Below are 24,211 nucleotides of genomic sequence, written 5' to 3'. Positions count from 1 at the left end.
TCCCTTGATCATTTGCAGGGTAACAATAAATGCAATGAACAAGAAATGAAAAATAAAATAAAAAAAAAAATTATAAAAGCACATCTTGTCTTTTAAAATAACTGTTATTCTGTGGGTTCCTCTAGAGTTATTCTTGATGCACACCAATATGAAGAAAGTCAGGGCTGTACACGGTGGGGTTCAAACACCTGCGTATTTATACCCCAAACTAGCAAACACTGAAGTGCCTAAGATGGGAGAAATAATTTAATATTTTCCTCCACATTCTACTCTTTTTTACACAGTGCAGTTTTAACTGTAGAACTACATCAGTACATATCCAGGTCTGGGTTTTAATCCATATTCTGTAGGACCCAATAATTTTTTTTTCAATAGGTTTTGAGTGCCAGTCAATGATACTCATTAAAGAAGCTGAATGCTGGAGCTAAATGTTAAAAAAACCCTTTGGTTTCAAAATCCTGTTTTCTTCATCAGTTTCCACAGTCAATCTTCCTTTTCATTTACTAACACCATTTATCAGAGTTATATTAAAGTAAGTAAAGAACAACAAATTACTTCCCCTCCACCCTCATTTATACTGATTTGGGCTGTAGATGCTTTTATCCTTTAAAACTAGTATAGCTAGTAACAGTTAACTCACTGCAATTGTTCCATGTTTTTACCAGTGCAAAAGAAAAAAAAAGTCCACTATTTTCTTTTAACAATAACGAGAAATAAAATGGGGTAGGAAATTACAATGCAATATAATAAATTATTAAGTTGACATTGAAAATCAATAGAAAAAAAATTCTCCAATCTTCTAAAGTCTAAAAAAAAGGCTTTAAAAAGCCTTGACTTCTATGGTGTTCTAGCAGCATGATCATTAAATAGATCTGTGTATAGAAATCATGAAGAAGCAAGAAATATCATGCTATGAGGTTTAATATCTTCTCCCCAAGGAACTAGCAATAGGACAAGAGGAAATGGGTTTAAGTTGTGCCAGGGGAGGTTTAGGTTGGATATTAGCAAAAAATTCTTTACTGAAGGAGTGGTGAGGCATTGGAATGGGCTGCCCAGGGAGGTGGTGGAGTCACCATCCCTGGAGGTGTTAAAGAAGCATTTAGATGTGGTGCTTCAGGGTATAGTTCAGTGGTTGTGGTACTTGGATTACACTTGGACTTGATGATCTTGAAGGTCTTTTCCAACTTTAACAATTCTATGATTCTATGAATGCTTGATCCTGCCAGACACAGAACTCTGGCCCTGATGCAGCAAACCATTGAAGCACATGGTTAGAAGTCAGCATGTATGTTGCCCCATTGAAGCAAAGGAGGTTATTCAAAGTTTGAGCATGTGGTTAAGTGCTTTGAACCACTGAGTCACTGAAGTAGCAATCACTTACTACCAGAGTCTAAGGCTTATATATCCCTAAGAACAGGTTGTTGCATAGCTGCCCATTACCAGGCTTACATACTGCTCTTTGAAGCATCTCTTCGGCACTGGGTAAGAAAAAAATGCAGGTCTGTCTGGGCAGGAAATTCCTACATTTCCATCATTCACTGGCATGCGTAAAAGCCCAGGTATAAGTATCAATTAGGGAACTACAAAGCGCTATCAATGATAATGATAATTAGGCAATGCCACACCTCTCCCACCACACATACACACTCCATTAGAGTCAACTTCCTCCTGTATGCAGGGCTAGTATTAACTTATAACTCATAATGAAAAGGGTAAAGTCATGCAAGTAGGAAATGCTACATGTTATATATAACACTACCTAGAGTTTCAAAGATGCTGCTTGATGCTGAGCAATGTTGCCGTCTGGTAAAAGCGATATCGTTCAGAAGAAAACTTGTGCTCTCTTAGTAGTAAGTAGAACTTGCAATATTATTTCAAAGTCAGGAAAAAGACCAGTTATAAAAGTGCATTTCTAGCCTTTGTTCTGACAGTTGTAGACTGGGAAATGATATGTGTTCACTAAAACACGTATCCTGGAGGAAAAGAAAACAGGTTTGTTGAGCTAGTGGAGGCACAAGAACCAAATTCTGCAGATGTTTGTCTCATCTCAACTCAGGAAATAATATCCCTTTCCTCAACTTTGGTGGCTTCTTCTGCTGTGATTTAAGGGTTGTGAGAAAAGTAACAATAGAAGTTCATAACTTTTATTTTAATTATGGATTTCTATACTTACCAATATACACTTATTTCAATCTCAACATACGATTCTGATGCGGTTTGTTTGGATTTTTTGGGTGGTTGGTGGGGTTTTCTTTGCTCAGGCAGCGTGGATGTCCTTTGCCTTTGTCAGAGAGCACTTTCAGTTTAGTTCTTAACATTTAGAGAGACAACATCCACATAGAAAAAAACCTCCTCTTGCTGATTTCTCCTTTCTCATTTGCCTTAGCCTTATTCTGACATCCTATCTCTGTTTCCTCACATTATTCAAACACAATGTCACAGCCATCTGAGGGATAGCACTAGTAATACTGATCTGTGCAATAACCTTTAAGCAGAGAGAGGAGGAATTCTATAATGGCAGCACAGTTAGGCCTTTGTCCTGAAAAAAATTGCAGCCATAGATTTAAATGTTTCTGTAAGGAAGCAGGAACATCTCTCTTGCCACACAGCTTTCTCAAAAATAAAAAATAAAAAAAATAATAAAAAAAAAATCAGGGATAGCAGAACAAACATTTCATCAGTTTTAAGTAACGTAAAGTTCCTGTTTGTCAGGTACTGAGAACTTGGCATAATGCCCATAAGTGGAGACTGTTCCTGAAATACCTGAAACATCTCACAGCTTCAGTGCTCTATGCTGAAGACTGCCTTTTTCCCCAACCTGTCCAGCTACAAATGCATGGGCTGCTATTCTCATATCTGTTAGCTTTGATATAACCTTGTCCATTTTTGTTGAAGACTTTTTAAAAAACCCTACCCCTGTACAGTCACTCAAGATCAGTCCAGCTATTGCAAATGTCAGGTTCTATCAGTGGGAAGTCAAGTAGTGTCAAACTATTTGAATCCTGTGTTCAAAAAAAGGAAAAAAAAAAAAAAAAAAAGCCTCTAATGAGAAAAACTTAGTTCTTTTACATTATCTACTCACGTGACGCAAGGATGGGGTCACGTTTGGGTAGGATATTATGAATGTCAAACTTTTTTCTCCCAGGGCATACCTTACTCTATAGGAGAAAAGTGTTCTTGGAAGACATGGGAGTACCTACAGAGTCTTGAGCTACAACTGAAATTGCTTTGCTTGGCTATGGCTTGTCTCCACGGTTTATAAAACTCAATATATATGACAAAAATAGGCACAATTGAAAGTTAACGATCAGGAAATAAATGTATGTGACCTCCACATAAGCCAACTAAGAGCTGACTTTGAAGTGATGATGATATGGGGAATATGGGACAACCTGATGCAAAGCAGACCTGAATAGATCGGTAAAATACCAGCTGACATTCCCATAGTGATGTATGGCATTTTACAACATTTTATATCCATAAACTTTAAAAAAATGCATAAACCCAGAACCTCATTTCCCCAGTGAAGCACAGAATATTAAATTACTTGCCAGCGAACACACAGCAGGTTAATGGCGAAGTTATTGATCCAAGTTTTTCTGTGATTCCATCCATTGGATTACAAAGCTGCTTCTCAGACTTTCCTTGGGATCATTCTTTGGTTTGAAACTCTGCTCCTTCAAATATAATTTACCTTACAAATTGGCACAAAGTTGTATGCACAGATTGATATAAGCATAATCAAGCCCACAACTTACATAATCATCAGTTTTGCATAGCGAATATACAACATGGATTATCAACCTTATGCTATTCTTAAGAACACATTATTGGATTCTAAAGACATTTAACATACTAGAATTGAATTATCAGTGAAGTTTGTGAAAAATTCCAGTGATTTTCAGAAGCATTCAAAATTCTTCCAGTGATATGCAGGAAGTTTCCGGCTCTAGCATCCTAAGGTAATGTTTCATGAGCCAAGACAGAAGAATTAGAAAGAATGCTGTACTAAGGGGGAAAATGGGCTGCCATCCAAACTCTGTGAGGTGAGTGGTAATGCTGTTATTGATGCTATTGAGCTAGACTTCCAAATGATGAAAAGCCTTGAAGAAGAGAGGCAAACAGGTGAGCAGAGTGAATCAGCCCCAGGTGGGACTGATCTGGTCCAAATAGCTCAGTAGGGCATGGGTTAACTATAGATACAGATTTAAAACCTGTGCCAGCTTGAAATTTTGGGGCAATGTCTAGAAAAGCAGAACTTCTTTACTTTACACTGTACTTGTGAACTCAGCAGGCAATAGCCCTTACTGTTGCCTTGAAAGCTGTGGAGTTTGGGGGAAAAAGCTCTACTGCACCATAAAGGCACAATCAGACAGCTTAAAGGTAAAACCACATTCCTCTCTTCCTCAGTATACATCACTAAAGCAGAAGGTAGGGGGTTACCCTTAATTAGGCAGAGATGTAAAAGCTAAACCAAGGAATGAGTCCTCATTTTGAGATGACCTGTAGGTCAGGTTTCAAACTGAACAATTTTAAGATCTAAAAATAGAGTTTGTTCTGCAGATAGACTGAGTCACCTCTTCACCTGGTGCCAATTAAGTGTTGCTTGAACGTGATCAGTGGACTGAGAGAGCTGGAGGGCTCTCCCTTCACCTTTCACTCACCTTCATCAGTCAGGAGAAGAAAAGGGAAAGACAGTTCTATACACCATTCACGTATGCAGCTCACTTTGCCTCTATTTTTATTTTGAAAACACTGAGCCATAAGTAATGAAAACCCATCAGTAATAAACATCCATCCTAAAGGAGTGCTGGGCAAATAAATTTTATAATGGCTTTGACCACGTATTTCAACACCCAAAGCTCTCAGGCTGAAACATTCTTCTCTCTTAACTGAAGCTTTAAATTATTTTAATGACTACCATTTTGTGTTTTAACTCCTTGGACCAATTGCAATAGTTCTAAATTTTAGCTTTGCCATTCAATTATCACATGAGCCACATAAAACTCTTCTAGTTTTCTGCTCTGATGAGATCTGCACATTTGCAATTCTGCTTCCTCCTGCACTTGTGTATGCAGCTTCAAAACTCTCTCTGCCAGTAAAACCGAATTATTTGATTGTTCCGAGAAAACAAACGCAAAGGGGACATAAAAAGATCAAGCTAAGTTGATTTAAAAATTGGCTAAACATCCACCGATCTGTCCTGGCATTATTTGCCCAGCTCTTTTTAACACTATGGTGGTGCAGCATTTTGGATACTGTGGTGTCTAAGCTAACCGGGCATGCTCAGCATCCTCCTCCAGGATGGGATCACAGACAGGTTTTGTAATCCAAATGTGTTGCACCCACTCACTCACTGTAAACTCAGGCCCTGTGAAGCATCTTGCAGAGTGAAGAATTAAAGGAGTAAATTGTTCAGAGCAATCCAATGTACAATTTCAAGGCAATGCATAATGGAAGTAGCTGTGTGGGAGGATATCAGTTCATTATAAACCTAAATCAGGCGCCCAAAGATTTCTGTCATCTCCAGAGACAGTTCCATCAGACTCAACAAGAGGTTTTCCAGGGGAAGTAAAACAGCAGTCCTCTCACTGCCTCCCCCCGTCCTCCCCCCCAACATCAGGCTTGAGCAAGCTGTATGGCTTTTTTAACAGTTTCTAATGACATCCCATATTGCTGCTTTTCCCCTGTGAGACTTCAAAAGTCATGCAAACTTCACAGAGCTCACATGTTTGTAAATCTCAAGCAAAAGACCAGTAAGGAAATAAATTGCAGTTCTCCAATTAGCATTTGACATTCTCTACTGTTTTTTTGATGGGGTGAATTTGTCTTTCTTCTAAACCATGCTGATAAATTAAATGAGTTACTAAACCCAGCATTATTTCATGTTTGAAGGCACACTGAAATCAAACCCTCCAATTCAGAGTGGGATTTGCTTTCTGCATAATACTTGGGGGAAATATGAAACAAACCCAGCCATTTCAAACATGTTAAAGGGGCTAATATGTACATGAAGAATATTTTCTTAAAGCTCCTTATTGTGTATTCACAGCTACTGCCAAACACAACAACAGAGACGGGGCATTAGGATATGAAATGGGAAGTGGTCAGATTTTCAAAGCAAGCTGCTGGGTGCTGAACACTTTTGAAAATCTGGCCCTTGACTCCTTGGTGCTGTTCCAGAAAGAAATATCACCACGCTGGCAGCTGGCCAGCCAGCTTTGGAAATCCTTTTGCACAGTTATTTCAGTAAAGCATAAAAGCCAATCCCCAGCTTTCTCTGCCTGATTAAGCACTGTCACCAATCACTATGCAGCTCTAAGGTATGCATGAAATATTCCTAGATAAATCCTCCATTTCCAGAGAAATGTGTTCCCTGTACAACCGTAAATCCAGGTTCTGTGTTGAAACTAATCCAGTCTGGCAGTGCTATGGCCCTAGAAAAGTTTCCTTGGAAACGACAAACTTATGCAATGGCAAAGTCATCCAATCTTTTCATGCCACTATATTATATTAAAAACACCTGGTTTATTTATACAATGACTTACAGATCAGGGTTCTAGAAATAATAATACATAAACTTTATAGCAAAAAATATACATATAATAATTCATCCTTCTATGATATATAGAAATGATGTATATTTGTGTGTGTGGACATATATATAAATATATGGGTTGTACTTACGTTTAGGGCACTTGTGTATAGATATGTGTATCTGCATACACACAGTATGCATTGCTATGACTCTCTAGGTGCCATGTGTGTATACATAAACACACATCAATACACACACAGGAGCATATTTACACTCTGTGAGTAGATGTGTACTTTGCAGACTCTGCACACAAACAGCTGGAGTCCTTCACTGGCTGTGAGCATCAGAGGGGTCAGCGACACCCGCATTAGTGTCCGTGGAAAGAGAACTAATGTCATCGCTGTGGGCACAGGACTGGCTTGATGCATCTTCCTTTGTGAAGAACTAAGTTTGCTGGACAGTGGCACCCTGCAATGCAGGGCTTGTTGCACGGGCCAATCTCATTCCAGTTGTCACATGTTTTGACACATCCCGGACCACAGGTATCGTACACTGCACCGTGTTTACACTGGGTTGCTGAAAGGCAGTTAAAAGGAACAAAACATGCTTATTACACAGAGGTACACGAGGAAAATTACCTGTTTGCTCGGTTTTTACTGCAAATACCAAAAAGAACATTTTTGGTGTGATGATGATCTAGAGGAAAAAATCACTTGTAAAGAGATTTCACTGCAACACTACTTCATATCACAAATACAAAGGTAGTAAAATTCCTAATAAAAAAGGTATCAAGTTCCTAGCAGTCTTGAACTTTTGGAGGATTTGAACACACTGACAGTATATAAAGCTTTAGCATTTTTTTCTATATATATGCAGACCTATGCTTTATATTTAAGGCTTAACTTTATTGCTTTATTTGTTACAATGCCTTTTATCAAAGATTCCTGAAACATTTACCAGGACAGACAGTTATTATCAGCCCCACTCCTACTGAAAGCAGAAGAGAAAGGAGAGTCATTCTTTGTGTCAGACTTTATGTTCATAAGATTATACTTTCAATATTGCATATTGCAATATTGCAACAAAACAAAACAATTATGTTAATTCAGCAGCACCATTTCTAAAACAGCAATAAAAAAAATAAAAATCTATTATTTCCATGCTTTATGCTATTTTACCAAGGATTCACTGAGAATGAGAATTCTTGTACTTAACAATTCCAGTATCTAACAATTGATTTATTGACTTGACAGTTCAGTGCATTTCCAACCTAAGAGACCACTGAGGGCTCAACTAAAAGCATTATACCCCCTCCAGATCAATATTTAAACTCTTAACATTTTATATCCTGCCTTTTTAGTATAGAGAATAATACATGGTTTAATAGCAAATAAAAGCCTGTTATTCTTTCTAACGGCTGTGCTGGTGCTCAAAAGAAGTACTGATAAAATAGTTTATAGATGGTAAGGGACTCTCAAGAATTCAGAATAATCTCTTGCTATTTTCAAAGAGGTGGTTGCATTAAGAAGATTTCTTCTATTTTGAGAAAGGTTGAAGATCCACATTTTTTAAAGAAGAGTTCTGTTATGGACAGAAAAACACTATTTTGTTGTAAGGATTTGCCTTAGAGTGCCATTATAGTACTGTTATCATTCATAAAGAGAAAATAGGCACAAAGAAGTTGATTAAATATGTATAAGAGTCTATCACAGAGGCTGAAAGTCTCAGTGCTAAGGCATCATAAATTTGAGGGGTTCCTTATCAATAATAACAAAGTGCTCTTAAAAACAGCATCAGCTTCTTAGAAGTTTTACTTCTTACACATTTTATGACATTTATACATATGTGAAAATGAGCTCTGAAGAAGGAATTCTGGCAAGAATGCATACAAAGTTGTCAGGACACTGATATTACATAAGCAAACAAAAAAACTGGAAAAATTGGATAGTACAGCAAAAGATGACCCTGGAGTTCTGGAGTTACAGAGAATCTACAGCTGAATAGATATTGGGTTAATATTAGGTGTGGGGGGAAGCTTTCTAGCTTGAAGCATGAGAAAGCACCAGAGCAAGCTACCTAAAAACTCTGTGAGACATTTTTTTAGAATAGGTTGGAAAAATCACCTTTCAGCAGTGTTCAAGACAGGTTTCTCCTGCTTGTGGGCATAGATCATTTAAGAATGTTTTTTACAGCTTTACATTTCTATCTTGCTTTGCATGATAACTCTCATGCACATTGAAGAAGAGACGAAATGAATAACTAAAACGAAATTTAAATTAAGTGGGAAATCTAGAAGGTGAGAAAAACATGCAAGAAATATTGATCATATAGTAAAGTATCGCATTCACTACACTTCACCATTATGTAGCGAGCTAAGAGTAGAGATTGAATTGCTGTAACGGGAAACAAAGGTGTGTGGAGTTCCCTGGAGGTTTGCAAACAATATATTGCTTGTCTAGAAAAGCAGACCAAGATGTCCAGAGACAGATAGTGCAGGGGGCTTCTTACCAGAAGCTTTCATCCCCATGTCTGAATATTAGTTTCCTTTCAAAGGATCTGTAATTAACCAACTACAGACTGAAACATTAGGCTTCAGTACATGCAGTTTCCATACAGAAAGGTCTACGAACTTCATTTTTTAGGCTGCACAGGTTTCATCCTACAAAGCTTTACTGCAGTAATAGGCAGGCTGTTCGTTCCACCTGAGCTTTCTTAGGTGCCTCAGCTGGTGGGGTTTGAGAAAAGTTGTCTGAGGTGGTTTTTCCACTTCCTCATCTCTTCCCTAGAGTAAATGAGAATATATTACAGGCTGCCCTCTGTAGCCATGGCATCTGTAAGTACTCCCCACTCTGCTGTACCACACATGGATGTGATATGTCAAAACACCTCCTTCTCCTTCAGATGATGCCATATAGAAGACCTGATGACTTTATTTTCTGCTGTAGGCAGGCTATAATGGCATTATTAACTTGCTGTCAAGGGGAAAACCAGAAGACTACAATGGCTGCAGTTTAAGATCCCCGGATGGCTTTTATTGTTGAGTGTTTCAGTTGTTAACATGTGGTGCGATTGATCCAGAACATTCTGCTTCATCAACAGTTTAAAAAATAAAAATAAAGACATTCTTCAGTAGGCTTCCCAGGGACTGCTGAAATGAATCCGCACCATGTAAACATGGAAAACAGAAGTGATGCCTTTGGACCCGTCTTTTAAGACAAATTCCTCTCTTACAGAACTGAGCTCTGCTAGTAATAACTTCCTTAGTGCATCAGCAAAAAAAAAATAATAAAAAAAACCAACCCCAAAGTACAAAAGTTACTAATAATATTGCATTTTGCAACGTTACCAGTCCCAACAGGATTTTTCCACTCTTCTTCTAGAACATGTGTTTGGCATGACAGATGTGAGCTTCCCCTGCTTTCTGTGCCGGCGGGATGATAGCCAGCTCCAGTCCAGAAGCCATATAGTCACATAAATACAACACTATGCCTGAGCTAGTAAACCCTGCCTAATAAGGCTGTTCAATTTTCAGACCAGAGCTGGTGTATTCCAGCCAGTTTGGCAGTTTCACAGAAAAGGTTTGTATCTGTCTGTGCCTGTCTTTGTAGAAACGGCCATCATTATTTAGGAGGAATTCTTGCTCTCCAGCACAAAAGCCAAAATACCTAACATGGAACTGCAGAAGGGTTCCCCTGGTGGAGGCTATCTGGTAAATCTGATTCCTTGGAAATTTCTGAGCTGATATTTGTGCATCAGTGAATCATCCTGCTTCTTCTGTTGGTGTCGCACACTTTGGGCTTTTGAGGTGTTTTGTAGAACTTTCAAACTGAATGTCATTTGTAGTGCTTGCAGTTCATAGCATCTCTTTCTGACATAGTAGAAGGCAATACCTCTGGGCACTGACCTTCTAATGATATGGCTTGTGTTAATCTTTTTAACTTTCAGGTTTTCATGACTTTCCACTCCAAAGTCCTAATAGCCTTCTGATATGTATTCACATGAAATGAAGTGATTAAAGGAAAGCAACATTTAACAGGGAAAAAAGAGAGACTTTGGCCAGAAAATTCCACAGCAGAGAAGAGGGGGTCCAGTAGAGGAAGAGTCAAAATCAGATATACACGCATCCTCCTCTGGTTCAACTGATCACACAGGAAAAAGAGAAAATTGTTCTGTTTTTGTGAGGCTCTGGGAGCACATCAGCACATCAGTGCTACCATGTGCACTTTGCACTTTATTATAGTCCATGTCTGCATTCTCTTCTTGCCTGTATAGCCAAGCCCATGGAAGGGAGTTATTGCCATCTGCCATCCTTGAGCACCCTCAGAAACTCAGTGTTAAATTACTATGGCCCCAAGGCCTTTCCCCACTCCAGATTACTTAACTGCGCTTTATAAACTGCTTGCTTAGCCTTTCTTGTGCTAAAAAAAAAATAAATAAAAAGATCTTTTTTTCTGTCTCCTCTCCTTTTCAAACCTCTTCCTTCCATTTGTATCCTTTTCCCTCTCACACGCATAATTTTGTCTTATTTCTTCTTTCCCTTATGCTGGCTCTCCTGTTGTTTTTTTGTTAATTTGTTTGGGTTTTTTTCCTGTGTGTTTTTTGTTTGTTTGTTTTTTTGGTTTGGTTTGTTTGTTTTTTCTTGTCCTTACACATCATATTTCTTCCTGTGCTCATTCTAACAGGTCTCACTCCCCACTACCTCCCATGGAAAACCGTATTCCTTTCCAAACCCTCTCAGTTCCTGTGCGTGTATCACCAACTCTTTCCTACCCATTCCATTTTCTTTATTTATTAGCTTCTTCTCTTCACTCCTCTGGTTAAATAACAGCTGATATTCCCCCTACTGAGCCAGCCTTAAAGGACTTGAGCAGCAGTATTTTGCAGAGGACTCAGAGGAGGATACACCACCACAATGGGGGAGGAGGAAGAGCATGTAGGGAACAGGACATGTAATTCAGCCTCCTGAGCATCCTGCTTGCCTGGCCCCATAGACAACACAAGCTTTCTAAAGATTATAAAAATGAGGTAAGTGCACAGCAGTCAGGGTAGAAGAACTGGCAACCACACAAGATCTGGTTTTATAATACACAAAAGAATAATTAAAACCTGACTTTACTAATAAGTATACTCCATTTCCATCAGAACACAGCTCTTCCAAGTATCCCACCAGCTATGAAAAGTCAAGCAGGAAATGAAAGTCACAGAATGCTAACATTTTATTACTGATGTATTAGTTCATACCCACAAACTTTTATCCGTAATTAGGACACAATAACTGTAACTACAAGTTTTGGGGAGAAAAAAGTAAGTTAAAGATTAGTATCTTGATGCTAGCCACTGGTAATATATGAAGTGCAGTGGATGCACTTTAATTGAAAGCATACCATGTTATTTACTCTGTAAGATGGTGCCATTTTTTCCACATTGGATGCTTTAAGCAAGTGTTGTGAGGGTACTTGACCCTCTGCAGCTTATCTATATTTTCTGCTTAACAAGATTTCCCCTTTCTCTCTAGAAGTCTGTGCTGAGATTAAAAAAACTTGAGTGATTTTAAACACTCCTTTCATTAGCTTTAATGGGAGATGTGTGTTTAAATTCCAACATAATGGTCTCTCAAGGATTGTTTTTGCTTTAGAAACTTTTCTTGTCTTTGGTAAAATGCCAGAAAAAAGAAGTGAATTAGTTAAATTGTGATATGCCAACACTTGTACAAACTTCTTAAGGCAGGGACTGGAGTTTTTATTCTTTTTACAGCATCTCTCACACGGAGGCCTCAATCTGAAGTGCTGTGGTCAAAAAAACCCCACCTAAAGTCAGGATGCTTGTGTCAGGTTCTGAATGGATCTGCTACCCGATCAATAGATTAAAATTACATGTGTTTTTAGTGCTGTCTGAGGCCACATTCTTGAAGTGGGCTTTCATTTAGTGACACCTTGTTTGGATTCTTCTATTTCTTTGTAAGAAAAAAAAAATGAACCTTTCAAGAACAGTCAACCATATGTAATTTGCTCTGTCACTCAGCCATCCCTGCTATCATGCCTTCAACAGGAAAGGAAACTGAAGCCAAGAGATTAAACCCGGAGCCACACACAATCAGCAAAATGGACCACAGAGTAATAGCTCTTTGACCAGCACTGAGTATCCTTCACTCATTTATTTTTTTTCCAACTACTCTCAATTGCTTAACATAAATCTGAATACATTTCCAGGCAAACTGATGCCATTATATAATGTCCTAAATTAATGAGACCATCATCAGGGGAAATATTCATCTGCAATATTGCATTTTACTTCAAGTGCCTGTGACCACAGGCCACCACTTGTCATGGAAACAATTGCTCACAATTACTTGCAATTAATGCAGTCCTAATCACATGGGGAATCTGGTCCAAGTACCAGAAGTAATGCAGGTCTTATTTAAATATTCCCATTAAATACATTCTCTCTTCTTTCCTTATTGAACCTGCTGCAATAAAATATGTATATTGTTTCTGGAAATATAACTGTGCTTTAACGGGAGATCAAAGGAATTTAAACATTATCTTTAATAATGTTTACCTATCCTGAAAGAAAAAGGCATGCACTTGTTCCTGGAAGTACATAAAATTAAGACAGGTGGCATTAGAGATGAAAAGTTTTGCAGCAAAATAAGCATTTCTAATATTTCATGGTTGAAAATCTTTCCTGGAAAGGTCTTTCTCCATAATTCAGAGTGCAGCTTTCCTGCTGGTGCAGTCCCAGTCCTTTCTAGCCAATTCATTCTTTATACTCATCCACCAGTAAAAGGATAGTAGCCTATTAGCCTGTGCACTGGCTTACAAAGCAGTTCTAAACACTTACCTGCACAGTTCTGCTCCGGTACCCACTGGACTTTCAACCCTTCCCTCTGACAGGCCCGGGCGTACGCCAGGAATGACTCGCAGTAGCAGTTTTTATGGACTGGGCACTCGCACATGTCTGTCACACAGGACCTGCAGAACAAAGCCCCAGAACAAATAAGCAAGGAAAGCTTTGGTAGATACCTTTCGGAGGTTTGGAGCTGTTTACTTTCCAGTCACATGAAGCTGAATACCATGGCAACTTGTCCTAAATGACAAGAAAGTGAAACGCATCTCTGCTGTCACATCCTGAGGGTTCATCTCTTTTTTGATGTGCTGCTCTGATGCAGAGAAGTCTCAATAGCACCAGGGCAATAACCACGCAGAAACAGGGAGGTGAGAAGACGACCCAAGAAACATCAGGCAGAGGGACTAAATTAGGAGATGGTAAACTCCATTTTTGCAGTGATTTTGTGTCAAGATAAGATAAAGACTTCTTTCTTATTACCTGGAAAATAATACTTTAATAATTTTACCAATAATAACAGCAGCAGTGTTAAGTGGATGATTCTGCAGATAATGACCATGTGTTCTTCCATGCAAGGGATAAGAAATAGTGCCTTTTCTTCAGGTTACCTGCAGCTTCTCCATGCTTTGAAGGCCCCAAAATAGCTATATGCCTGTTTTCTTGGCAGCAGCACTGCTTAATGCCAGACTTTAAGAGATTCCAAAGGAGCAAGGGTGATGCAACATAACTGAGCAGTTCTCATACTAGGAAATCTCCAAAGCACTTGTTAATACCACCATCTTCTTCCATTGCATAAGATGGAATCACCGCAAAACACGTCAGGGAGCAAAGCTGCTAACATGGCAATGAGTGAAGCTGCTACTGTGTATGTCACCACCATATTTCAAGTTAGCGCATCCAGAACATGTGCCCATTTGGCACAGACCTAAAATCTAACTGACAAGAGCTGGCTGACTTGCTGTCGGCAGTTTCTGTATGTGCAAAATGCTTAGATGCTTCTGCACACTCAGCAACACAAATTCAGAAGTGCTGACTATCTACTGCTCCATGTGGAATCATTACAGGGCAAGGACAAGATGGGGGGAGGACATACTTGGTCCTCAGAAAATCATGCCCTCAGTTCCTCTGCTTTCTACTGAGAGCGCTCTTTGCATGCACCTTGGGCAAAAACACGCAAGGGCCACCCCTGCTCTGTGCATGTCCAGGGACTTCTCTGTTCCTGAGAGGACAAGGCAACACTTGTGAGAGGCACAAATCCTCCAGAAAGACCAAGGGCTGAAGTAAAAAACAAGCTCTCCATGTTAATTGCTCTCACTGCGGAACAAAAATTCAATTACTTCAAAACTACAAGAGAGGATTAGTGGTCCTTTGAACACAGACAAGCTAGTTTCTGCATATCCAACAATAGCACTTAAAGGGGAGTATTTTCCCTTGCCAGAGTTGCTGACTATTTCAATGACCATTCATATGGTTAAACCTGACAGTTCAGCTTGACTTTTCCATGAGCTTTTAATCATTTTACTCTTAGTGAACCCCCAACATGAAATTACCTAAAAATTCACTGTGACAAATACAAAACATAAGTGCTAATGTAAAAAGGCTACCCTGTCCTGCATTTACCAATATATACATACTGTGAATAAACAGAATTGCTTTGGATCAAATAGATAATATATTCATATTTACAGACCAGTGGCTTTCATTGGAAATACTTTTACCTGCTAGGGACAATGTAATTTTATTTCACTTTAGTTCTGTGGTAGGTCCCTTTACACCTTTCCCAGTAGCAGGTCTTGCTGCATTGTTATCACAGCTGATAGGCTGCAAGAAAGGGTTTAGTGCAACATCCTTGGCATTGTTCAGTCTTGCTAGCTGATAAAAGACCTTATATAAGCACAAAGGGTTACCTTTTTATCTGACACACTAAATATCTTTATGCTGCTTCTCTGGGCCATGACACTCTTGTGATCTCTTGCTCGTATCCCTGCAGCAGGCACCACTCCATATACCCCACAGAATTTAGGAGGTATATGTCTAATTTTACAGTGAAGTAGATGCTTTTCTGTTACTGTAGCAAATTGTTGTAAAAAAGAGAGTCTGTAATATTCTCCACTGATAGAGTTAATTATCAGGATACCATTTCATCACCTTTTTGTTTCTGTGCTAGCCTCCTTTAGGAATCACATTTTACTGCTCTGCACTGAGATCTAGTTATGGTTTTTCATCAGAGAAGATAGTGATAGGACAAGGGCTAATGGTTTTAAACTGAGAGAGGGGAGATTTAGGTTAGATATTAGGAAGAAATTCTTCACTATCAGGGTGGTAAGGAACTGGAATAGGTTGCCCAGAGAGGTTGTTGATGCCCCATCCCTGCAGGTTTTTAAGGCCAGGTTGGATGAGGTTTTGTGCAACCTGATCTAGTGGTTGGGTTCCCTGCTCATGGCAGGGGGGGTGGAGCTTGATGCTCTTTGAAGTCCCTTCCAACCTTAATGATTCTCTAATTCTATTAATACCCATGATGTTTAGGGATGTTTGCCAGTTCCAGGTTGGCTACATGTTCACCAACATCCTGCCTTAAAAAAATTATAAAACCTTAAACCTGAGGTACTTCCTCTGCTTTTTGGAGCATAAATACATTTTTTTACCATTACTCAGAGAGGGACGCCGCTTCCTGCACTGAGTCAATGCGCCTACAGCTACCTCGGGTACTTGCATCAGGTCAGGAAATCTCCAGGCTCACCATCAATCACCCAGTCTCTTTAATCATTAACATGTTCGTGGCAAAGCTAGCACTCACCCTGACAAAGCCTGGGCATGGTCTGGGGAATTAGGGAAGCCAGGGCACCATTCCCAGTCTGCAGCAGGGCAGCCACTCTCTTTAAGCCTGCAGAGAGTCTAGCCCCGGCAAGCACATGAGTGAAGTGACAGCATTGGCCCTTGGCATGGAAATGGTTCTGGACATCCAGACAGGCTCCAGAATGAAACATCTCCACTTTGGCTGGGATCAAGCAACATTTGTGCTACAGTGTTCAACATGGGTGTCCACTAAGGAAGGCAGCACAGCCCATGCAACACAAACAATCCTCTGATTCATTGCACACCTAATTGCTCGTGTAATTTTTGTTCCCTTGAAGCGTTTAATCCTCATGACAGCTGCAAGGCTTAAGCCCTTGGCTTGGCTGAGGAGCAATCATCAGATAGTGGCCATCTTATTAATGCATTACAATTGCTAATTATTTGTAAGGTTAAATTGATTAATTAATTAAGGCTACTTGAAAAATGAGAGTAAAGAAAACTATATCCACAGCTGCCAAGCCTAGTAGATGAAATAAAAGTACCTCTTCTTTTTTCTCTCTCTTTCTTTTTTCTTTTTTTAATTAAATTCTTTGCTGGCATGTTTAGCGCATTAATATTAATTGTAGTACAATGTATTGGCAACTGGGGGAGAGGGTCTCTTTATATCACTTTTGAAATCAGCAGGGAGCAGGCACATAGTCTTTTTGGTAGTCACTGTGGGAGTCAAAAGGCAGTTTTGGGGAAGGACATGGAAGCAAAAGATGTCCATCCTCTGGGGGCTGGCTAATCAGGGGGAGCTGGTGATGGCCCATGGGCAAGCTTGGACTCTGGGTCTGTATTTTATTCAGACCATGTTTACTTCTTACATTTCTCACAGTTATCATAGTTACAGTTGTATTAGAGGGCTATTACAGGATGCTTCACTAGGTAAATTTAAAAAGTGATTCTTGTGTGCTGTCCTAATCTTTTTTCCTTGCAAAAATCTTTGATATGCCCATAGCTTTTTTTTTTTAATTACCCTCTGCAGTGATAGATACTGGGGAATTAGGGAAGCCAGGGCACCATTCCCAGTCTGCAGCAGGGCAGCCACTCTCTTTAAGCCTGCAGAAGAGTCTAGCCCCGGCAAGCACATGAGTGAAGTGACAGCATTGGCCCTTGGCATGGAAATGGTTTTGGACATCCAGACAGGCTCCAGAATGAAACATCTCCACTTTGGCTGGGATCAAGCAACATTTGTGCTACAGTGTTCAACATGGGTGTCCACTAAGGAAGGCAGCGCAGCCCATGCAACACAAACAATCCTCTGATTCATTGCACACCTAATTGCTCGTGTAATTTTTGTTCCCTTGAAGCGTTTAATCCTCATGACAGCTGCAAGGCTTAAGCCCTTGGCTTGGCTGAGGAGCAATCATCAGATAGTGGCCATCTTATTAATGCATTACAATTGCTAATTATTTGTAAGGTTAAATTGATTAATTAATTAAGGCTACTTGAAAAATGAGAGTAAAGAAAACTATATCCACAGCTGCCAAGCCTAGTAGATGAAATAAAAGTACCTCTTCTTTTTTCTCTCTCTTTCTTTTTTCTTTTTTTAATTAAATTCTTTGCTGGCATGTTTAGCGCATTAATATTAATTGTAGTACAATGTATTGGCAACTGGGGGAGAGGGTCTCTTTATATCACTTTTGAAATCAGCAGGGAGCAGGCACATAGTCTTTTTGGTAGTCACTGTGGGAGTCAAAAGGCAGTTTTGGGGAAGGACATGGAAGCAAAAGATGTCCATCCTCTGGGGGCTGGCTAATCAGGGGGAGCTGGTGACGGCCCATGGGCAAGCTTGGACTCTGGGTCTGTATTTTATTCAGACCATGTTTACTTCTTACATTTCTCACAGTTATCATAGTTACAGTTGTATTAGAGGGCTATTACAGGATGCTTCACTAGGTAAATTTAAAAAGTGATTCTTGTGTGCTGTCCTAATCTTTTTTCCTTGCAAAAATCTTTGATATGCCCATAGCTTTTTTTTTTTAATTACCCTCTGCAGTGATAGATACATTTCAAAAATTACTCTCTGCTACCCTACATTCTGCCTCCTCTTTATTCCTCCTTTTAATCTCATAGAGTCAGTGACACTAACTGCATGTATGCAAGAGGCTTATTTATATTCTAATCTGACTGAACTGCTCAAACAAAAGAAAAACATAATTTTTGTAAAACTTTGGAATTAATGCTGATAATGAAACCGTATTGACAAGTGACCATGCTGCAATAATGGAGATTTTTGATTTTCCACAGTGTTTTGAGTCTTTACCAAGACAAAAACATTTGCTCAAATTAAGTAAAATTGAGAATAGATATCAGAAAATTAAACATCAAAACATTACAGTAATGTAGAAATAATCCTGAAAGAAGAGTGCAATGCAAATTATTCATAAAATGAAGCCATTTTACCAGCTGTGGAAATACAAACAAGATACTTCAGGCAGCCTTAGCTCTGCCCTCAGTGAAATCATACAGAGATGCAATGATGTTGTGGTCCAAAAGCAAATTATTTTTCTTTTAAGGACATATTTTCTTTTCTAAAGAATATTTGGCTATGAAGGGGCACTTTATCTGGAGTCTCTGCACTGAATAGTCACCAGAGCATGGCCAGCCTCAGTCCTCAACTGGTACCAAGTGCTTCACTGTGATTCCTTTTGATGCTGCCTGCAGGGTGTGTGTCAGAGATGGTGCTGATTGGGGGTGTGTAATCACTAACTGTTGCAAGGGGAAAGTAAAGGCATCTGGCAGCTGTGGGACACACCCTTGAAGGAGACAAATACACACACACTCTCTGCTGCCACATCTTCAAAGAGAACTGGAGGAGTACACTCCTTCAGCAACAGCCCTTTTTCACATTAAACCATGGAAAGTCTCCAAGTCCCTCAAAGGGCAAAGAACAGAATCCTGTGCTACGTGCACTGTTAAAAAGAAGACAAAGAAAAGATCACAGCAATGAAGGCTCCAGCCTTAGTCTGTGCCATACAGGATTGAAACTGCAGATGTTCTCTTGCTGAACATCAGCAGTTCCTTTTCCTTTGCAGTACACACATATCCAAAACTAGAACCAATCATTTTAGGAGGGACTATTCTTATTGCATTATTTTTTTCTCTCCTACATTTCACAACAGGAGCGCGATGCTGTGCAGTTTTCAGACCTTTTGGTACTTTCAAGAAGTGGCTCTATGCAGACAGAAAACACTAACTTCCTTCTCTTTCCATCAGTAGGTCTCAACAGACTTTACAAAAGCAGTTAGAGATAGTGCATGACTACATCCATTTTCCATATATGAAGAGACATCAGGCAGTGAAGGGATTTGTCCTCTACACCTGGGATAAGCTCCACACTTGCAAATTCCAAAGCCTGAAGGGTCATCTGCCTGAAGTGGAGAACTGATTTCCAGCCCCAACACCCTGTGAGACAGACTTCTTGGGATAACTTCTTGGACCTGGCAAATCTGAGTTTTAGTTCAAGCTCAGCCCAATTAACACTGGTTGTGAAAATAGCCATAGTCTACAAAACATTCAGTTTGGATTCCCATAATCACACTGGAGTGCTCACAATTCATCAGCAACACTCAGGATTTATTTTTCCTGATTCAGAGTTAGAGCTCGTTTCTCTTCCTTTACAGGAAAAATAAAAGTCAATGGCTTCTATCAGTAGTTATGTTGTTACAAGAAAACTTGGGCTGTTTTTCCTACGAAGTTTCAATGAATTGCCACTATTTATGGCCCTAGCTAGAGAAGTAATTTCACAAATTAAGAAAATGAGAAGATGAGCCATATTCTGACATATAATGGAAAGGCTCATGCTGTTGTTACCACAAGCTCTCTCTTGCCTGTATGTGCATGTTTAATCTTACTGAAGTATTGAAGCATGGTATGTAGAGCTAGAGACTTTTTATGTCTCTGAGGCTTGAGATCATTCTCTCTCCAGAATTTACTAATATTGATGCAAAAGCAGCACATAACTCATGAGAAAGGTAATTTTGGAGGCTGCTGAAAACACAGAAGCCCTTACATCTATTGAGTATTTTTTCAAAGCACTTGCCTGGGGAACAGACTGTTTCATGCAGCAAAGGCAGTTCATTTTCAAGGATCATTTCTTCCAAGACCAGGTAACTATATCTGCACTCCCTCTGTGCCTTTCCCACACATCATAACAACGGCAACATTGCCTTAAATTGGGGAATTGATAAAGGCATCCATAACAGAATTAAATCATCAGTGCCCTGACCTGTTTTTTTCTGGTAAGTGGGAAAGTGCCCAGAAAAAAGCAGCGGGCAGCATACATGCACTTTGTACTGTAGAACTCCCTCACTGCTGAACTGGCTAAAAAAAACCCAACAAAAACAACCCTAAAAATGTGGGAGCAGAAAGGGAACCTGCAGCTCACCTTTGGTGAGCAGTGCATAGCAAATCTACGGCAGGCACACACTTTACATGGGGAAATGTCATTCCTATAAAGAGACCACTGGCCGTAAGGCTTGAGAATCTCAGAGTTATTTTTGGCTGATTGCCAAGGAGGAGTTTTCAGCAGTAGGCATTTGAATCTCGTATTCAGATTTCATCCTGATCCCTGAATTGTGGGCAAATTTGAATCAACCCTGGACTGCATTGCCCCACTGAGCCAAACAGAAAGAATTTATAAAATACACGACTCCACCAAAGGGCAAGAGCTGCATGTGATTTAAGATTTCTAGGACATAGCAGTCACATTACACACATACACACACACACTGAAGAGTCCTAATTTAACTCTGAGTGCCATTGTTCTTACTCCAGATTTAGACTGAGCACTCAGAGATAATTAAACAGAATCACACAAGATATCCATATCCATCCCTGCCTTGCCAAGGCACCCTTCCAAAGCAGTTATTTAGAGTTCAGTCCACTTGGAAAACCAGAAGATTTAAATACAACCAGTAATTGCTGGTAATTTCCAACATAGCAGAGACAGACAGCAATTCAATTTTGATTTCTGTGTGTATCCAGGTCCTTTAAAAATAGTCAGAACCCATACTTTCCCCACAAAGGGTAAGCAAAAATGGTATTTTCCAGACACTGAATAAATGAAAGTCCATATAGACCTCTGAAAAAGCATACTGTGCTGCACAATATCACCACAAGCCTATATTTGTACTACACGCTGCTAAAAGTATTATCCAAAGCTTTTGGAAAATGCCAAAAAGGGTGTTCTGTGTGTATTTTTAACCTTTATATAAAGGGCATGCTGTGCCAGAACTGTGTTTCATTGCCTTAACCAACATTACCCACAAGAATATGGTAAAATGAACAATGAAATGTTCTGGAACTTTTTCTAAAACTGCATAAAGTTCTCAGGACAGCACAACCCTGACACCATATTTATAATCCCACTGAATATGTAGCAGCAGTGGTAAAAGCGCTTGAACAGAAGGAAGAAGGAAGAACCAAATAAAGAACAAAGTAGCACAGCCACCTTCCCTACTTCTTTCTTCATTATAACTCTCCTACTAATGTGTCAAATAGGCTTACTCTGTCTTGTGCTTGGATCCTTACAGGCATCTGTAGCTTTAAATGTTCTTTCTGTTTCTGAGAATGGAAAGGTTGGCTAAAATCCCTCCATGGGGAAATAGCTGAACCATGACTGAGGAAGACAATGAAGTCCCACGCTGAGCTCCAAGAAGCATCTGGTATGACTCAGAATATTTCCTAGAGCTGAAGGTTACAATACAGTTGAGCAGCTGACTTGCCACCTTTCGAGTGAGTGAATTTTTGCTCAAGAAATTCCAACAGAATAGAGAAACACTACCCACAGCCCGGGAAGACCTGACTCCTTGCACTCCCACTCACTTTCAGAAAGTGGGAGAGAGTTTTCACCTCCTCTTCTTCTATTTCAGTTATGTTGAGCCATGCAGAGTTTAACCTACAAAGTCCTGGACTTTGAAATACATTTCTCTATGCATGAGAACTCAAGTGGTTTGAGCCTGAGTTCATATGTAGTAGATAGCTTGAAGTGAAACAGTTAAAAACTACGTCTCTGTGCACTTTACATACAACTTTGTATACAGAATTATTGGAATAAAGAGTATATGCCACATAAGGTTCCTTACCCTTTTCAAACAACTGCCCAATATCAAACTGAAATGTACTGATCAAGAAATACTCCCTTTTACTGGCTTACAATTTGTTCCATTTTCTTTGGAGAGGGCAAAAAGGATTTGGCTGTCTGTATGTTCTTACTGGAAAATACAAGGTACATAATAACTCTGCTCTAGAATGGGTAGTTTCCAAGCTCATTTGGTCATTTGCAATAAAAAGTTTGTAACAACAAGAAAATACAGAGGCAAATTTAGGAGTATCACTTGGTACTTGACCCTGAAGGTTCAAAAGCTGGAACTTGGTTTCTGAACATGTCTTTCTTCAGTTAATTAATACTCACAGTCATGCATATTGCATGTGATGCCACAAACTGTCATAACACAATTGGTAAAGATTACATTAGTTGTGTCTAATGCTACCTTATATGGCTTATCATCCATTTGTGGAATGCATTCTGGCAAAAAAAAAAACCAACAACCTCTTGGTACTCTACGGATTTAATGCTCAGAATGTAGCCCCTCCTAAGGAGCTTTCTACCAAAAATCCCATTTTTCATAGGCTCAAAGAGTATAAGCTGTACAGCTTTTGTGCTCATCACTGATTCTCATGGCAGAGTGTTTTGACCAAAATTACCTACCTTTTTCCCAGCTGCCAAATTTTTCCCCTTAGAAGCCAGAACCTAGACAAATTGCTAAATTTCATAATGTACTGTTTTGAATTTCTTAAGCCAAATAAGAGTCTTTACCATTTATTCTGTCCTGACATAATGCAGCAGCATTCAAGCTATTTCAACTGACCATGGCATATTAGTAGTTCAGATGGATGTACCAAGTCCTTCTTATGAGAGGAAAAAAAAAAAGGAGGATATCTTAGTGGACCTTCTCAGTATCCATACTAATGCTCCTACATTTCCATTCAGATCACTGCATACACATGCTTAGCTTAGCACTTACACTGCTAATGTGAATTTCCCTTATGACAGAGTCACTCCATCATAATGGGATTTTCAGTGTCCTCTGGCGTTAGCTACCATGGAAAATCCATCCTAATTTTGAGCTTTTGCATTATGTAATTAAAATAAAATAGTATTGTTTTCTCCATGTCTAGACTTGATTTCTAAAGAAGAGTCCACCCAGTCTCCAGTTCTTCAGATGCAAGTAGAGACTGAACTGTCATAATCTTGTCTAGAGAGAGGAAAATATAGGGATTTCAATTCAATATCAAAGTCATCTTATAGTATCTATAGCATTGAACTGGTACTTTTAATCAACAGTTAAGCTTTGTTATTATGTTTCAGACAGTACAAATGAACATGGCATAGACTAATATGACTGCATCAACTTCCACTCTGGTAGACAGAGAGCTCAGCATTGTATTGGTGTGACAGTCCCCATCTGAGAAAAGCCAGGAGCTTAGGAATATCCTAGACAGAACCTCAAACATTTTAGAGAGACTTTGAGGTCATGGCCCTACAGAAGCATAGCTCATGTGGATATGCCAACAGCATATTGCCATAGTCATGAGATAGACACATAAAATAACAAAAGATATAAATCTTCTAAAATAAAAATTCAAAACAGATAATCTTCTCTCTACCAACAAAATGCATCGTGGGCCTGCTATGCTGTCATAAAAATATGTCATATCCAAGAACAAGCACAATGAGAACACAGAGCAGGAAATATTTCCAATGTGTAAACATAAACTGAAGTAATCTTCAGCTTTTGATGATGATTCACTGTATATATTTCCAAGGAGGTCTTGTAATATAATAATAAACAGACTGGCTAGTTTAGAAACTCACATTCTTAAACTCTGCAGAGCCCACTCCCTGGCTTAACCCACACAAAATTAACTTTAATCAAGCATATTTTTCCTCTAGGTGGCTGCAGAGCATTTAGAAAGTTGCTG

The 24,211-nt window shown here is 39.3% G+C and overlaps 1 protein-coding gene across 1 annotated transcript in view; it reads right to left on the bottom strand.

Annotated features, from left to right (window-relative positions):
- Positions 1-6,174: 6,174 nt before the first annotated feature.
- BMPER (BMP binding endothelial regulator) overlaps positions 6,175-24,211 on the bottom strand; it is a 149,388-nt gene continuing 131,351 nt past the window's right edge. The window contains 2 exon segments of the mRNA XM_010007753.1: positions 6,175-7,114; positions 13,379-13,509. Of these exon segments, the coding sequence (XP_010006055.1) occupies positions 6,933-7,114; positions 13,379-13,509 (313 nt within the window). The 3' untranslated portion in view covers positions 6,175-6,932.

This window comes from Chaetura pelagica, unplaced genomic scaffold (genome assembly GCF_000747805.2).
Source record: "Chaetura pelagica isolate M959 unplaced genomic scaffold, ChaPel_1.0 scaffold502, whole genome shotgun sequence".
NCBI lineage: Eukaryota > Metazoa > Chordata > Aves > Apodiformes > Apodidae > Chaetura > Chaetura pelagica.
The sequence above is the reverse complement of the archived record's forward strand: the minus strand, read 5'-3'. Positions and strand labels throughout refer to the sequence as shown.